An 18,609-nucleotide genomic window follows, 5' to 3' on the forward strand; every position below is an offset into this window, starting at 1 on the left:
ACTTGGGCAGCATTGGGTTGGGATGTTTTCGTGACGCACCTTTTCTTTACATAAAACTCTCTCTTATACATGAGTCGCTGTGGATTTGTTTCTCCGAAGTACCCAGACTAATACACTGCCTGTTTACCAGTATTATTATATAGCTGTAGTTTAAGATAATAATAAAATTACTGATAAAATGTAATTGCAGCTTATACTGTTCGGAATAAGTGTTCAAGGTAAAGACAAGAGTAAGTCAAAAAGTACTGTAAGAATATCAGAGAAATCTTTATTAAACAAAAACATAAAAGCATGTAACAATATTTTCTCGACATATCCTCCATCAAGGTCTATATACTTCTAAAGAACATGTTTCTATTGCTCCAACCCTTCCTCAAAGAAGTCTATGTTCTTCAATGTGTAGCTCATTAAAGAAAACAATTTTGGCATCCGTGGGGGACTCGGATCATGCCCTTTTATAATTTTTTTTTAGTTTTAGAAGCAAAAAGAAGTCAGAAGGGACAAGGTCAGGATTATAGGATGTATGAAGTAAGGTTTCCCAGTGAATTCTTAGCACAACCCTTGCTACCCTCAAAAAATGAGCAGGTAAATTATCAAGATGGGAGGAAATATGCCTTAGTACAGCTTTCCTGGCTTTTTTCTTTTATCACCAATGCAGTTTTCTGTTTTCATAAAAACATATCCCTTTCCAGGGGTCAATTTAGCATGGAGGAAACACACAGCACTCATCTAGTTCTTAATCATTCCTCACCCCACTATTATGATCTCAGTCCTACCTTGCAAATCCAGCTAGACCAGTGTACATACAACGGTAGAGAGCTTTCAATATATGGAATTCAGGAAAGACAAATTCCCTCAGAATCAGAAGTAATAGTAACGATTGCAGGAGGGTAGGGAGAGGGAAGGCGGGGAAGGGGAATGGATAGTAATAATGTCAGAGGGGGATGAATACCAGGATAGTAGGTGAAGGGATAAAATGTGAGGTGTGAGTTACTATAAGTAATAGTAACAGTACATAATATATTAAGGGTTCGCAGGGGTGGAAGGGTGGGCAAGGAAGAGGTTAAAAAATGGAGCTGATATCAAAGGGCTCAAGAAGAAAGATAATGTTTAGAAATTGTTGACACCAACAATTGAACATACTCACTTGCTATAATGGATTGACAATATGGATTCTTATAATATATGTAAGATCCCCAAATTGGAAGATTTATTAATAAAAATTTGTTTAAAAATGTATCCCTAAAAAACCTTATGGTTGGTTGTCTTGTGTCCTTCAAAAACATTGATCAAGGGTAACCCTTCAGAATCTAAAGAACAGTTGCCATAAGCTTCTGCCTTAAACTTAAGTGGACCAACAGATGTCTTGGAAACCACTGGCTTGAGTGGACCTTGCTCTGTGGGTCATATTAACAAATCCAAGCCTCGTCCTCTATTATGATTCATACAATAAGATCACTTTCATTACCTTTGATCTTGCTTAAAAGATTGATGGAAAGATCAGCTTTATGAGTCAGCTAATTCTTGTGCAACACTTTTGGCCCTCAAGGAATTGAAAGCTTGCTGAGGCTAAGCTATTCACTTAGAATTGAAAATGCCAAGCCAGAAGCTATTGCATTAATGATAACTCTACAATCTTCTTCCACCTGTTTCTGGATGAGTTAGTTAGTTTATTGTGCCACCCTGGCCAATAAACACATGTGGGGTTAATTGAAGGGCAGAGGGATAAATGGCTCAGTGAGCCTCGCCTTTCTAGGTCTCTTGCTTTGTGATGGTCGCACCAGGGTGAAGCTGCCTTAGCAGTTCCCTGCTTCAGCTTGCAGGGCTGACTTCCTGCAAGACATCCCCAAGGAGAAGCCACATGGACCTACCCCGATGCAGCCCTGGGTGCTGGAGCAGCCAGCCGTGTGGAGACCCCTGCCAGCGCTGACATGCTTACACATTCACTGACACTGCTTTCCTCCTGCAGTCAGCATGATAGTGTGTGTTTTGTGAGATGGAGGAGGACTTTGTGGATTGGTGTTGGACATATGGGTTAATGTTGGACTTATGGGCTTCAGCAGCACTGGGTTGGGATATTTTCTTGATGTGCACTTAACCTTTATATAAAACTCTCTCTTATGAGTTTCTGTGGACTTGTTTCTCTAAAGTACCCAGATTAACACACTGGACTTCAGCCACGGTTTCTTCATCCTTCGAGGTAGACAGGTGGCTTATCTTTGAGGGCTTCCTGAACTTCTTTAAAAGGCTGTTCTATTCAAACCTGTTGTTTTATATGGGACAGAATTTCCATAAATTTGTTGCAAAATTATATTTCTAATATTAGTCCTGACCTCAAAAGTGGTGTTTTTTTCATGGGATGTAATATCCTTATTTTTAAAAACACCCTAATGAGACTAAGATAACTGCAATATAGAAAGAACTTGTTGGTAGCCACCCACTGATGGCAGAGACATGTTTAAACACATTTTGTTTGGAATATACCCATGCAAGAGAACCCTAATAACAATACTTTTTTATTTACTCTTGTAAAATTTCCCTATATAAATTAAAGGCATACTCCCTGACTTTACAACCATTGTCCAACTTCTGCATCATCAAAGCATTCCTTTCCAATATTCTTATTTTTAATTGAAAGATAAAAATAACAGTTGCAGTGATGCATTCTAATTGCATGGTTTTCTCTCTCAGCGTTGCATTTGGAAACTGCAATGGGTTGGCCGTGGTGGATTTTATGCAGAAGACAGTACTGTTGAGCATGGGAACTGTTGATCTATACAGATCAAGTGATCTATACCAACGACAACCACGCTCTCCTAGGAAAAATAAGCAATTCATTGCAGGTAGGAGATATGACAAGTTGGTTATGGACTTGATAAGCTCATCTTTTCTATTTTCTTCAAATGATTTCTCCTTTCTTTTCTCTGTTGTTATTAAGGTGTATGCTGTTCTACCATAAGTAATACTCAGTATAAGTAATACTACCATAAAAGTACAATGAATTAGGCAAGAACAATGGAAAGATTTTGAAAGGACAAGCCAACTGTTTAAGCTTCAATATGTTATTGAAGTTAGGAAGGATAGCGAGTTTCTTAGAAGTCAGTTGCTAAGAAATGACAAAAAAAATAAGGAGCTACTGCTATGGAAAAAAAGAAAATTTTCTGAGCAGGACCAAAAGTTGATTCATTTAACTATAAAAGGAAGACTTTCTATACAATCCCAAATAACCCACAGTGTACTAAAGTTTCAGTGCATATCCAACTACATAGCTTAGTAAACATTGACAACATTTTGTGTGCTTTATGTCAACTGACATATTTTAACTAGTAAAAAATTGGTTGTACAGAAATATTTGCAAATATAAATGTATATAAGATAGGCTGTGCTTTTCAGACAGTTCTTTTAAAATTTTCAGCTTGATTTATTTAAAATAATCAATTGAAAGCTTTGTTAAATATTCCCTTGTAAAGACTGTTTTAAAATAGAGGGAGTATATCCCATTGAGTAAATTCTGACTCATAGCAATCCTATAGTAGATGATTACAGGTATTGTTTTCCAACAACAGGTGTACCAAGTTAAACAACTGAATATAATAGAAAAAGGTTCCCACTTAGACCAATGAAAACTGTCTTGATAAACTTTAGTTCCTTTTGTTTTTATTATTCTTACTAAACTTCTCCAAATTTGAAGTCTTTCCAGTAGCATAAAATTCTCTTTAAAATTTTGATATTTTTTTCCTTAGGATATTCAGTTACCCCCAAAGACCAGACTTGTAATAAAATTGTAGGAGCTGGAACTTTCAAATTAATTTTGGCCCATAACACTACTGATTCATGAAGCAAAAGAGGAATCTGTATCTATGCCACGTACCACAAGGTCCCTCATGATTGGGAAAGAGATCATTCATTTTTGAAAATTCATGGGCTCTAGGGTCAGAAGTTATTAGGGATTACCAAGCTGTGTGTGAATGCTAAACACAGCTATTTAATCAGAAGAGCTGTGGATCCTGTGACTATCTTGTTACTATCTGGATATACTCAGTGGGATGACAAACTGTATATTCTGACAAAGGCAATGCAATTGTTATTTAATCTAATGTACACTTTTGAAACCTTAGCAATTATGACAAACAAAATTTTGATGAATTTAAGTTGAGGAAAAACTGTAATGATATTGTGAGTGTCTCAGTTTGTATTTAGGGCATAGGATGACTATTTGCATTAAGGAAATAAAATTGCAAAGGCTAAGACTCTTGGCTTTCTTTTTAATTTCTGAAGGTTTAAGGGCAACCATTTTGGTATTATTAAGGAGGCAATATATACATATTATTTACAAACCAAATATGTTTATGACATGAAGGCATATACTGAAAAACATGCATTCAATTTTATAAGACTTTTTAAATTAAATATGATTACAACATACTCCTCATTCATCTATCACATCTTATTTTCTAATTTATATTTATTTATTTCCCAATATCTTTTCTCAAATCTAATTACCCCAAACGCTGCAATTTCTTCTTCTTGGCTGTTCTAGATTCTGGTATGCTATCACTTCCTTTCACTTGAGACTATTTTTCTCTCTTTCCTCTGCCTGCTGCTGATGCTGGTGTTCTGGCATGTCCCAAAGACAACTTTTGCATGCGTGGCCTGTCTAATTTTTATCCCGATTTAACGAAACGGATCCGTACTTCTTATCAGAGTAAGTTTTATAAAGGTTAGGCAAATAGCTTTGTTTTCATCATAATGCTTGAGTTAAAACCATACATTTGTGCTCAGTAATGTGTTTTCATAAAAAAAACACATTCAGCATGCATGTACTTTTTGTTTTGTTATGGAAATGCAACCTGATAATTTTAATAAAAAGTATTATACAAATAATTCAAACTTTTATTGTTGCATACCCAATTGCTCATACTTTTTTCAGTATTTATTTCAGATCATGCATATCATGTTTTATTAATCCAAAAGTCACTGTCTTCTGTTTTAAGTAGGAAAATCCATTGTGTCCTTGTAAATAATAAGCTTGATATAGCAGTGCCAATAATAACTGAATGCTTTATTTTGGAAATGTTGTGCTTTTGGCCATTTTCTAAAAATTTTCTCACCAGGGTCATAATATTTGCTTCTTTCAAATAACTAATTTTCTTGGAGGTAATTAAATATTCCTAATTTCTGATGCTTTCATTAAACTTGAGTCTATATACATTTCCATAGCATTTAAGGTATCAAATATTACACACTGGGTGAATCTGAATCACAAGTAAAAAAAGAATGAGTAACATTGACATTTATTGTTGTACCATATAAAGACCTCAGGTAGTGTAGTTGTTTACACATCGGGCTGATAGCAACAAGGTTAGCAGTTCAAAACCACCAGCTGCTCCATATGAGAAAGATGAGGCTCTCTGCTCCCCCACAAAAATTACAGTCTCAAAAACTCACAAGGGCAGTTCTTCCCAGTGCTATAGGGTCAGTATGAATCAGAATTGATTCTATAATAGTGAGTTTGAATTTTGATGATAGCTAATAAAAATATGAATATGGCTAAAGTCAACAATTTTAAAGACTAGTACAGAAAGAGTGCGGAATGAGCATATGACTGGAAGGACAGAGGATATTAATGATATACAGGTAAATATTTATGGACAGAGAAAGATATTTATAGTATATTCACCAATATGCTATATAAAAATCAGTTTACTAAATAATATACAAAAGATTGCTTCATCTTTGTATAACATACACAAATATATGAACATGTTGTTTATAACCTTAATTTTGCAGATGGCATCAGCTTGTAGGTACCAATAGCATCATATTAATTTTAAAAATCCTGATAAATTCCCCTAGCTACAGGGAGTAAATCTTTTAAACTCTAGGAGTGCCCAGAGAATGACTTACTTTTGCTCTTAAATATTCTCTAGTTACTCCTCTAGTTGAGTACCCATTGGGGGCATATCCACTGCCTATGCTCCTAGTGTCATATAAGAGAACATCGTGGCTTCTCCTAAAACAGTGGTTTATTAGATACTATAATAACATTTTATGGCACATGAAAATTATATGAAATAAGTGTGCCTGACCCAAGTCACAGTATTTTTAGTTGCATAATATACATGTGAAAGTTGGACGTTGAATAAGGAAGACCAAAAAAGAATCAATGCATTTGAAATATGGTGTTGCCAAAATATACTGAAAGGCTGACAAAAGAACAAACAAATCTCTCTTGGAAGAAGTACAGACATAATGCTCCTTAGAGACAGGGATGGCAAGACTTCATCTCATGTTATTTGGACATATCATCAGGAGAGATCAGTCTCTGGAGAAAGATAATATGATTGGTAAATTAGAGGGTCAGCAAAAAAGAGGAAATCCCTCAATGAGATGAATTGACACAGTGACGTCAAGAAATGGGCTCAAACATAAGAACAATTGTGAGGATAGCACAGGACCGGACAGAGTTTTGTTTTGTTGTACATAGGGTGCTCTCAGAACTGACTTGATGTCATCTACCAACAACATAAAAGTTTTATTGGAATACAACCATACGTTTTCATTTATGAAAATCTGTGACTACTTTCACACTACAAAGGCAGAATTGAGTGGTTAAAACATTCTCCATATGACCCACAAAGCCTAAAATATTTACTCTCTGACTCTACAGAAAATTTGCTGTTCTCTGTCTTATACTATTCTTCCACACTTATCCCCTGTAATATGTAACATAAACCTTTTATGTAAATAGGTAGTTAAGTTTTATTTTTTTCCAGGTAGAATCTCCTACCGTGTGTGTGTGTGTGTGTGTGTGTGTGTTGTGTGTGTGTGTGTGCACATGCACATTCTTCTACACATATAGGAAGAGTCCTGGTAGCACAGTCGTTAAGCACTTGGCTACTAACTGTGAAATATCAGTGGTTTGGAACCACCAACCACTCCAACGAAGAAAGTTGTGGCAACTGATGTCTATAAATATTTACATCCTTGGAAAGCCTAGGCAGGGTCTTCTATTCTGTCTTATTGGGTTGCTGTGAGTTGGAATCAAGTAGACAACAATGCATTTGGTTTGGTTTACATATAGAAAATAATTCTTCCCCCCCCCCCATACTTTTATTGGGGGCTCTTAAAGCTCTTATCACAATCCATACATTCATCCTGTGTGTGTCAAGTACTTTTGCACATATGCCGCCATCATCATTTTCAAAGCATTCTCTTCCCACTTGAGTCCCTGATATCAGCTCCCCATATCTTCCCCCTTACCCCCCCACCTACATTCCCTCACAAACACTCAATAAGTTGTACAGTATTTTCATATCTTACATCATCCTCCATCACCCCTCACCCACTTTTCTGTTACAGAAAACAATTCTATGTATGTTTTCTGACAATAAAAGAATTAAGCTAGAAGTCAATATCAGAAATATATTTAGAAAATTTCAATTATCTGGAATATATCAACAGATTTATACATAAGCTCAAAACAACCACCCAGGAAAGTTTAAAGTATTTAGAAATGAGTGAACACAACATATCAAACACAAACATATACAAACATAACATATCAAAATTTGTGTTGTGCTGCTAATGCTGTACTTACAGGGAACTTCAAAATATTAAATACTTCCATTGCAAAAAAGAAGAAACTCTCAAGTCAATAACCTAAACACTAAATAAAGAAGAGCAATAACTCAGAGTAAACAAGTAGAAAGAAGTAGTACAGAATAGACATAATAAAGCAAAAAATAGAGTATATTTGCAAAGTCTCAAGATGGACTTTGAAAAGATAAATGAAATCTATAAAATCCTTGCAAGAATGATCCCCCCAAAAAGCAAGCAAAAATAACCAACATTAGAAGTGAAAGATAATGTGTTAGTATGAATTTTACAAACATTGGAGAAAAAAGAAGATATGACTACCTGTATTCTTTTTAAAATTAAAAGATCATTTTATTGGGGGCTCTTACAGCTCTTATAACAATCCACACATCAATTGTATCATGCATAGTTGTGCATATGTTGCCATCATTATTTTCTAAACATTTACTTTCTATTTGAGCCCTTGGTCCCAGCTCCTCTTTTTTCCCTCCCTCCCACCTCACTCGCTCCTGACCCCTTGATAAATTATAAATTACTATTATTTTCATATCTTACACCACAGCTGTCTCTCTTCCCCAACAGTTTCTGTTATTTGTGCCCGTGGGAGGGAGGAGGTAAACTATATTCTTATTGGTTGACAATTTAGAAATCAGTGGTTCTCAACCTGTGGGTCACGACCCCTTTGGGGGGTCGAACAACCCTTTCACAGGGGTCGCCCAATTAATAACAGTAGCAAAATTACAGTTATGAAGTAGCAACAAAAATAATTTTATGGTTGGGGCATCACCACAACACGTGGAACTGTATTAAAGGGTCATGACATTAGGAAGGTTGAGAACCACTGATTTAGATGAAATAAACAGATCTCTTAAAATCTAAACCCAAACCAAATTAATTGTCATCAATTCAATTCCTACACGGTAGAAACATTCCATGGGTTTGGGGATGGTTTTTTTTTTTTCTTCAGGGCTGTCATTTTTATGGAAGCATATCACCAAGCCTTCCTTCCATGGTTTTGCTTGGTGGATTTGAACTTGCCAACCTTTAGTTGAGTAGAAAGCGCAGACTGTTTGTACCACCCAACCAAAAGTACACCCATGCCATCACGTCAATTCAGATTTATAGTGACTGTACAGCACAGAGTAGAACTGCTCCCCTTGAGCTTCCAAGGCCATGAATCTTTATGGAAGCAGACTGCCATATCTTTCTCAGTAGTTGATGAATTTGAACTCCCAGCCGTTTGGTTGCAGTTGAGCATTTTAACCACTGTATCACTAGGACTCCTTTGTACCACCCAAAAGCCAAAAAATCAAACCCACTGCCACTGAGTCAATTCCAACTCATAACAACCCTATAGTACGGAATAGACTGTTTCTAAGGCTTTCTAAAATGAATTTTTTTAAGAAGCAAGGAAACCTGTCTTGCTTCTGTAAAGCAGGTGGTGGGTTTGATCCATAACCATGTGATTAGCAGCCAAACCTGCACTACCAGGACTCCTTTGGCAACACCCAAGGACTTTAAAATCTGTAACTTACCCGAACAAAAAACACGTGGAAATGTAAATATTTCCTGGCTGTTTAAAAATTGAATTCAAAAGTAAATACAATGAACAAAACTACAGGCCACATATAGTTATCACATAGTTCAGTCTTTCTAATGTGTAAGATACAAAAATCATAAATAAGATATTGTCAAATGGAAGACAGGCATACATAAGGAAGAAAAATCATGTCCAAGATGAATTTATGTCAGGGATGCAAGGTTAATATACAAAAACACAATGTAATTTATTTGATTAACAGAATAGAGGAGAGATTTATATGACCATCTCAATACATCCAGAAAAACATTTGACAAAATTTTACACTTATTTAAAATAACATTTTCGGCAAACTGAGAATAGAATAACATTTTTCAGTTTAATAAAAGACTATCTGTGAACATCCTCCAGGTAACATCACAGTTCTTTGTGAAATATTGAATGATTTCTTTGTAAGATCACCAACCAAGGAATGGTGTTCACTCTTATGACTTTAAAAAAAATTTAAACATAATCAAAATTTACTTTTTGCATATAATCCACAAATCATGAAATTCAATAGTTCAATCATATCAAGAAGAGTTGTAAAATCATTCCACAATTATTGTAAAACATTCTTCTTCCTTGTACTCATTGTTAGTAGCTCCCCATCCCCCTAAATTCCCCTGCCAAACTCCCAAGAAGCCATTATCCAGTTTGTCTCTATAAATTTACTTATCCTGGATTTCGTATATCCAAAAACATATAAAAGAACATAAAAACTAACAACAACAATGAAATAAACAGAGAAAAACCTCAATTGAAAAGGAAGTTGAAAGTATTAAAAATTCTCCCTTGCCCCATGTTTCTGTTGTTCTTCCTCCTGTAGAGTGGTGTATGGTTATGTGTCGATCATTGCAATCGGTTCCCCCTTTCCCCCATCCTCTTCCCCTCTTCCCCCTACCTTTCTGGTATCACTATTCCCACTCCTGTTCCTGGATTCTGTGTGTCATGAGCTCCCATCCCTTTCTATACCTGTGTATATGTTCTGGTCTAGCCTGAATTGAGAAGCTCCACTGGGGTCATGGTAGTGGGAATATAGTGTGTTTCATCGATGCTTTACTGCACCCTGGCGACTCATCCCTTCCCTGTGGCCCCTCTGTGGGGAGATTGTTCCACTGACTACATATTATTCTTTCTAATAGCCAGGTACCATCTAGTTTCTTTGCCATACTTTACTATTGGACCCATATCTTCAGTGATCTCTTCATGAGGGCAAGCATTGAGGAGGTCCATGTCATAAGACCTAATTTATCTTAGATTGGGATTGGAATTAAGTGCAATCCCAAAATCCATTCATGCACCTATGGTTTATCTATGGCTCTGATTCACCTTAGAGACATCATTGTTATTTTATGTTAGAGAACATTATCAACCATCTCCCTGGAATGTAAAGCAATTCTATTGATAGTGTCATTAATTTAGCCAATTATATAGAATTTAAAACACAGTTGAGAAAGGGGAATTATCCAAGTATAGGCGGGCTACAAAACACAACACATGAATTATTGACTTGTACAGATTAAACTCTTGAATGACTGAACACTGTTTATCCAAACAATGGAGGTTGGTAATAAGGCAAAACATTCAGTAATATTCATTGACAGTTGAAGAACCATGCCTATCATATTAATATATATCCTAATAAAGAAAGGGGGTGTTAAAAAATAAGTATATGGTAGTCCAAGCCCATCATTAATTGGTCACCCTCACAGCAATAGATCTGAACTAAAGTCCAATAACTGCCAGTTCTATACCGTTGGGATAGCAGTCATCTTTTTCTTCTCATACTATGGAGCTTCGGCCTTTACTCCAAGGGTTACAGAGTAGTTTGAGGGAAAGTCCAGGTTAAGTGGTGGGGTTTCCACATCAAACCCATCTGGCATGGTCTATGAAGGGTGTTGTGTGCCCTGAAAGAACAGAGTCCAAAGTCCCAGTATTCTGTGGCACATGGCCTAGGTCACCAAGGGCTGGATGTGGTCAAAAATGTCTAATTAAGAACATAATACCAGATATTTTCCCCTTGGGTTCTATATAAATATTGTTAAACATTTTTTTTCCTTGATGAGAGTTTGCTCCTCCCCCTATTTTCCCACAAGTAGAAATGTACTTGCCTACTTGGAGACATGCATGTCCCCTCCCCTCTCTTGACTTGAATTTCTAATAAGGTTTGCTTATCATCTCTGGTATCTATTGATTTGGGGTGACCTTAGCACAATTGTGTGGCAGCACATGAATGGCCATCTCCCCCTCTCCAATCTTGAAGTGAGATCTCTGTCAAAGTGGTATTTAAGCTGCACATATAAAGGTGGTGTTGTATGGGTCATGAACACTAGACAGACTCTTTACCACATTGTTTGGACATGGGGTTAGAAGATTGCATGACCTGGGAATATAAGCCTGCCTTCTTCTTCATATTTATTCTTATAGTACTGGACTCATATAATAGTTCTTTTGTTATTGACTGACTTCATTCAGCATAATGGTTTCCAGGTCCCTCCATGTTATGAGGTATTTCATAGCTGGATTTTAGGGAGGCATCATATTCCATTGTGTGTATGTATAAAAATTTTTTTCAATCCATTCTTCTACTGATGGGAATTTGGACTGTTTCCAGTTTCTCACTATTTTCAACTGTGCTGCAGTGAACAGGGGAGCGTATATGTCATGATTTTATTTGACATAGCACCTGTTGACATAGCTATTTTAGGAAGCAAGATAAAGAAATAATATTCCTAAATATTAGAATGAAAATATTAAAACTGCATCTAGTGAAATTATGAGATATATAACCCAAAGGAATAAATATGTAACAAAATATGAAAATAATAAATTCATGTTTGACAAGAGATTAGTATATAAACTAAATTTCTCTATAGTAACAGCAAAGAATTGGGAAATTAACTTGTATTGGATAGACTTACAAATAGAAGCATGCAAAACTCCATAGACACATTCTCCAGTGAAGCCCATTTTTTTAAACAGTTTTATTGGCACTTCATCATACAATTCAATAGTCAAACCATATCAAGAGGAGTTGTACAATCTTTACCACAACCAATTTTAGAACTTTTTCTCTTTCCCTGTACTCATTGTTATTCATGTAATTTTTTTTTTCAGTTTTGGCAAAAACATACACAACAAAACATTCACCAATTCAACAACTTCTACATAATTGAGTGCCATTGGTTACACTCTTTGTGTTGTACAACCGCTATAGTTATCCCTCTCCAAATTGTTCCACTATCATTAAAATGATCTCAATGCCCGCCCAAAGCAAAAACTCTTCTTCCTTCACCCATAGTAGCCATAGGTTACGTTTGCTTGCTTGCTTTTTTTCCCCTTAGTTTTCTTGATATATTCATATATCATACATTTCCATAGTTAAACCACTTCTAAAAAAATTGTATATATGTCATCACAATCAGCTCTAATCTTCCCCCCTCCCAAATCCACTGATCATGCCCCAATTTCATCTCCTTACCCCTTCCTGCACCCCTTCCCAATAAACCATTGCATCTCATTGTCTATGTGCATCCACTCCTTTTGTGCTTCCTAAACAAAGAAACCTAAGAGAAACAGCAAAAACAAACCAAAAAAAAGAAACAGAAAGAAAAAACAGTAATAATAATATAAGATAAAAATAGAAGAAGAAAAATAAAACACTAACAATATAAGAAAAATAAAACACTAACAATATTTTAAAAGCCAGAAAAGAAATTTCTTTCTTGGAAAAATTGAGAAATATTGGAGCATAGAGAAAATTCAGGTTGGGTCAAGAGAGACGTCAACTAACCAAGTACCAAATTATACTATGGTTCGATCCACCATAATCAAATTTACTGTAATCTCTGCCTGATAGCAAAGCTGTTCAAGCCCCTCAGCTGTGTCTAGAGGGGATCTTCCTAAGGCCCAATCCAAACAAACACTCTGCACATGGATTTTGGGTTCCCGCCGTCCTCCATAGCCTTCTACAAATTGGGTATTCACAACATGGGCTCTGATACTTTTCCCTTCATCATACCGTATAAACTCGTGTATGAGCCGAGTTTTTTAGCACATTTTTTATGCAGTTTTTGTGGTGAAATTAGGTGCCTCGGGTTGACTTATACTCAAGTATTTACAGTGTTTGGCTTTTGTTATCATCATCTTTGGATCACACAGGCTGGTGTGCTTCTACCATGTGGACTTAGTTGATGCCTCACTTAGATGGCTGCTTATTTGAATACAAGCCTTTAAGAGCCCAGGCTCTGATGTAGCAACAATGAAAAATACAACTTTCCTCTAGTTCCTAAATGCTTCCCCCCACCCCCTCCACCACTATCATGATCTGAATTCTACCTTGCAAGTCTGGCTAGACCAGAGGATGTACACCAGTACAGACAGGAACTGGAAACACAGGGAATCCAGGGTGGATGATCCCTTCAGGACCATGATGAGAGCGGTGATATGAGGAGGGTGGAGGGAAGGTGGGGTATATATATATGTGACCTCCTCCCTGGGGGACGGACAACAGAAAAGTGGGTGAAGGGAGACATCGGACAGGGCAAGATATAACAAAATAATAATTTATAAATTATCAAGGGCTCATGATGGAGGGGGGAGCGGGGAGGTAGGGGGGAAAATGAGGACCTGATGCCAGGGGCTTAAGTGGAGAGCAAATGTTTTGAGAATGATGAGGGCAATGAATGTCCAAATGTGCTTTACACAATTGATGTATGTATGGATTGTATAAGAGTCTTATGAGCCCCTAATAAAATGATTAAAAAAAAAAAAGAGCCCAGACTCTATTCCAGTTGATAGTTGGGCACCATCTGCTTTCTTCACCACACTTACTGTAGCACCCTTATCTTCAGTGATCTCTTCATGAAGGTGAATACCCAGCAAGGCCATGTTATAAAAACAAAATGTTCTTGCATTAGGGCTAGAATTACGTGAGAGTCGAGAATCCATCTGCTTGTCCCTGGGTTATGAATTACTCTGATTTACTTTGGTAGCTATATTATGACAAAAACAATAAACAAAACCAGAGCTGACAAGATCAACAACAAAAGCAAAAACAGACAAACAAAACATAAAGAAACAAAAAAGAAAAAATGTTGCCAATCATCCCCTTAGGATATGATAACATCCAATTCCAACATTAATAACATTCAATAACAGAATCTATCCAATAACAAAATTTAAGGTACTGTTGATATTAGGAGTCTATGCAAGTATAGTCCAACTGTGAGCTGCAATACATCAGTTGTTGCTTTGTACAGATTGATTTCTTTATTGATTGTGTGCTATTTGCATTGAGCATGGGTATGGTGCTAAAGGGAAATTTCCTGCATCATTTCTTACAAAGGCAGACCCTTGCCTCTCAGACCAAAACCTGTCGTGTTAATGAAAGGAGAGTATTGAGGTACCAAATATATGGTGGTTCTGGGTCTCTTTTCACTGGACACCCACTAAGTCAGGAGTTACCACCTAAAGTCCACTGACTGCCATTTACACCGTCTTGGGGTGGCCATCGTCTCCCATCAGTGTATTTCAATCCTAAGTCCAAGGATATAAGTAATTTTGAGGTTGGGCCCAGTTCATTCAGTCAAGCTTCAGGCATACCATGTTCCCTGTAAGGCCAACATCTAAGGTCATCATAGTGCCCAGTCCATGGCGCTATTCACCAAGGGTTGAATAGAAACATATTTGAAGTGTCTACCCAGGACCGTAAAACTGGGTTTATTCTCCACTTAGGTTCCCTATGATCACTGTTCAGCATCCCTTCCCGATGTGAAGTTGGCCCTCTACATTTACCCACTGATGTGCCTCCTCTGAACTGTAGATACCCCCATTTCCTGGTCTCAATTTGACTTTCCAGTAGGGTTCTCCTCTCATTCCTAGGAGGGCCTGTTGATCTGTCAGAGTTTTGCCTCGGTGTTGTACAGCATCAAGAGGATGGTTATCTCTGTTTCCCTCTTGTTGGAGGAATGATCACAGCCAATGTTTTGAAGTGCACATAAGGAGTGTGATGTATGGTTCGTAGCCAGTAAGCACACCTTTGTTTGGGAATTGGTTCCAAAGATTTGACCAATTAATGTTTCTCTTTATAGTAGTGGACTCATATAATGTTTGTCCTTTTGTGATTGACTTACTTCACAACATAATGGATGAAACCAGTTTTTAAAAATAACCATTTAAATTCTCTAGAAATTGTCTTAAGGCCATGCAGCAAATTAAGAAACTCTAATTCAAGAAAATATACTGAAGCTTGTAAAACTGAGTCTGTGACACCTAAACTACAGTTTATTCAATCCCTTCTTGTCCCCATACTATCCCCCCACCCACTCCCCTGCCCCTGAACCACATCAACTTGACAGAAGTGGCATTTTAGGAGAGGGTGGCCAAGATGATAGGGCTACCTTTCCCCTCTGCCCCATATCAAAGGTTGTATTTTCTCACTGAGAGGGAGAGGTCACCAGCATTTCTAATCCCCTCCAATTAACTACAAGTTGAAGAGGCTAAATGAATTCCTGGTGAGTGTGGCTGAGAGTTAAAGGCTCCCTTCCCTCATTCACATCTATTCATAGGATGGATTTTCCACACTAAAAGAGACAAACCGAGATGACTAGAGGTTACCACCCCTGCTCAATAGTCAGATTTATGACTCGGGGATTCTGCCATGAAGAAAATGAAGTCCATTATAACAGAGATCTTTGAAATGTTCTCGGAAGACACTACTTTATTTTAAACTGAGTGGGAGGAAGTTGAAGCTTAAGGATGTTCTCCAAAAAAAAAGAGAGGAAGGAAGGAAAGAAGGAAAAGTGATATTTTTTAGTAATCTAAGAAGAGCTTGATAAAGCTCGCTTCTATGGAGTCAATTCGAACTCATAGTAGCCCAATAGGACAGGCTAGCGCTTTCTCTGTTGGTTTCCAAAACTCTGAACTCTTGGCAGGAGTAGGAATATGGATTATACTTCAATATAAAAGAAAATTCTTATAACTGGACCAATAAATAACATCACAATAAATGAAGAAAATATTGACATTGTCGAGGATTTCATTTCACACAGATAAACAACCAATGCCTATGGAAGAAGCAGTCAAGAAATCTAGTAACATATTTATTGCATTGGAAAAATCTGCTACAAAAGACTTCTTTAAAATCTTGAAAAGAAAAAATATGACTAAGGTATGCCACACCCAATCCATGGTCTTTTTAATTACTCTGTGTGTATGCAAAAGATGGATAATAAATAAAGATGACCAAAGAAGAATTGATGACTTTGAGTTATGATGTTGGCAAAGAATGTTTAAAGTACCGTGGACTATTGGAAGCACAAACTTACAAGGAAGGACAGCTCCAAGGAAGCAAGGATGGCAAGACTTTGTCTCACCTACTTTGGACATATTTAAAGAGAGCCCATCCTTGGAGAAGGATAACATGCTCGATAGAATAGAGGCTCAGCATAAAAAGGAGGTAAGAGAGATTCAAAGTAAGATAGATAGACACAGTGGCTACAACAATGGGCTCGAAAATACCATAATAGGACAGCAGAGGGCCAGGCAACATTGCATTCTGTTGTATGGATCAGAGCCAATTTGACCATACCTACCAACAAGAGAAGAAAACAAAAACTATCATCATGACCAAGGCTTGGAAATAATTTCTTACATAGGAATTAAAACTCAATCACAATAAAATGAATTGATAAATTACCTTCAAATTATATAAATCTTTGCTCATCAAAATGTACCATTATGAAAAGGAAAAGCTAAGCCACATACTAGGCAAAAATTTTCATAATACGTTGTCAATTGACTCATGCCCATAATACATATAGGATTCCTACAACTAAATTATAAACTAACCAATAGAAAAATTGGAAAAAGTATTGAATAGGAACTTCATATAGAAAGACATCTCATTAGCCAATAGGCACATTAAATGACTCCAAGACTCCAATAACTAAAGGGGCTGAGATCTGAAAGAACCAAGTGTTGTTGAGGATGTGGAACAACTTTACCCCATAAATAGCTGAGGAAAATTCAAAATGTACAGTCTATTTGGAAAACAGTTTGGCTGATATGACCCCAAAATTGTACTCCTAATATTTACTCAAGATCAATGAAAATACACGTTGTTATTTTTGCTAGGTGCCATTGAGCTAGTTCTGACTCATCAACATTATGATCCACAGAACAAAACATCAACAGATCTTACATCATCCTCACAATTGCTCTTAAAAAAAAAACAACCACTTTATTGGCAAATAATTTAAATTTCATACAATTGAATAGTTCAATAGCTTCAAGAAGAGTTGTACAAGCATCGCCACAATCAGACTTTGCACATTTTCTTCATCCTTGTAGTCATCGTTATTAGCTCTCCATTTCCCCCCAAACTCCCCTGCCATGACCCCAAGGAAATAATCATCCAGTAACTGTCTCTATAGATTTACTTACCCTGGATTTCATATACATAAAAATAGTAAGACAAAAACAAAACTAACAATGCCAAAGTAAAACCAGTAAAAACCTCCATCTAAAATAAGCAGAAAATATTAAAAAGCCAAAACAAACTTAAAATGGATCCTAAGGGAGATCAAGTGATAGGTGCTAAATTTTAAACTAAATGCATCTGCAGTAATACACTACATGATAGCAAGGCTATTCACATCCCATGATTGCAAGGAAATTCACCAGAGTCTTAATCCACACGTATTTCCCCTTCACCTCTTTTTTGGTAACTGAAACAACTTTATAATTGGTCAAAATGGGAGATCAAAACATAAAATATTACATTTTAACCTAACTACATCTGCCATGAAGGAGCCCTTATAGTGTAGTGGTTACGAGTTGGGCTGCGATCTGCATGGTCAGCAGTTCACAACCACCAGCAACTCCTTGGAAGAAAGATTGGGCTTACTACGCCTGTCAATAGTTCCAGTCTCAGAAACCCATAAGGGGTCGCTATGAGTCAGCATTGACTCCATGGCAGTGAGTACATCAGCCATAATTGGTATGACATAGTCTGTCTGATAAGGCTATCCACATCCCTCAACTATCATCAGAGGAGGGGAATCATCTGAAGCTTAAACCATATGTGGACTCTGCAAATGGATTTTGAGCTTCCACTGTCATCCTTCCAAGCCCCCCTAAATAAAACTCATTGCATTGGGTCGATGCTGTCTCACAGCAACCCTATAGGACAGGATAGAACTGCCCCTGTGCATTTCCAAGACTATACCTCTTTAAAGGAGTAGAAAATCTGGTTTTCTCTTTACTACTTGGATCACACGGACTGATGTGCTTCTTCCACTGCTCGTATGTTTGAGCTATTGTTGCAGCCACTGTGTCAATCCATCAAATCAAGGGCCTTCCTTATTTCTGCTGCCCCTATACTTTACTAAGCATGATGCTCTTCTCCAGAAACTAGTGTCTCCTGA

The 18,609-nt window shown here is 37.0% G+C and overlaps 1 protein-coding gene across 3 annotated transcripts in view; it reads left to right on the forward strand.

Moving 5' to 3' along the window:
- The window catches only part of STXBP5L (syntaxin binding protein 5L), a 372,896-nt gene that overhangs the window by 289,212 nt on the left and 65,075 nt on the right, over positions 1 to 18,609 (forward strand). For 2 of the 3 annotated variants that reach the window (XM_045294276.1, XM_004709790.3), the window contains exon 18: positions 2,692 to 2,843. In XM_045294276.1, the coding sequence (XP_045150211.1) occupies positions 2,692 to 2,843 (152 nt within the window). Of the gene's footprint in view, positions 1 to 2,691; positions 2,844 to 4,633; positions 4,706 to 18,609 lie in introns of all 3 variants that reach the window. The other variant, XM_004709789.4, reaches the window with a different exon arrangement.

This window comes from Echinops telfairi, unplaced genomic scaffold (genome assembly GCF_000313985.2).
Source record: "Echinops telfairi isolate 266 unplaced genomic scaffold, ASM31398v2 ScPeMD7_3509;HRSCAF=4178, whole genome shotgun sequence".
NCBI lineage: Eukaryota > Metazoa > Chordata > Mammalia > Afrosoricida > Tenrecidae > Echinops > Echinops telfairi.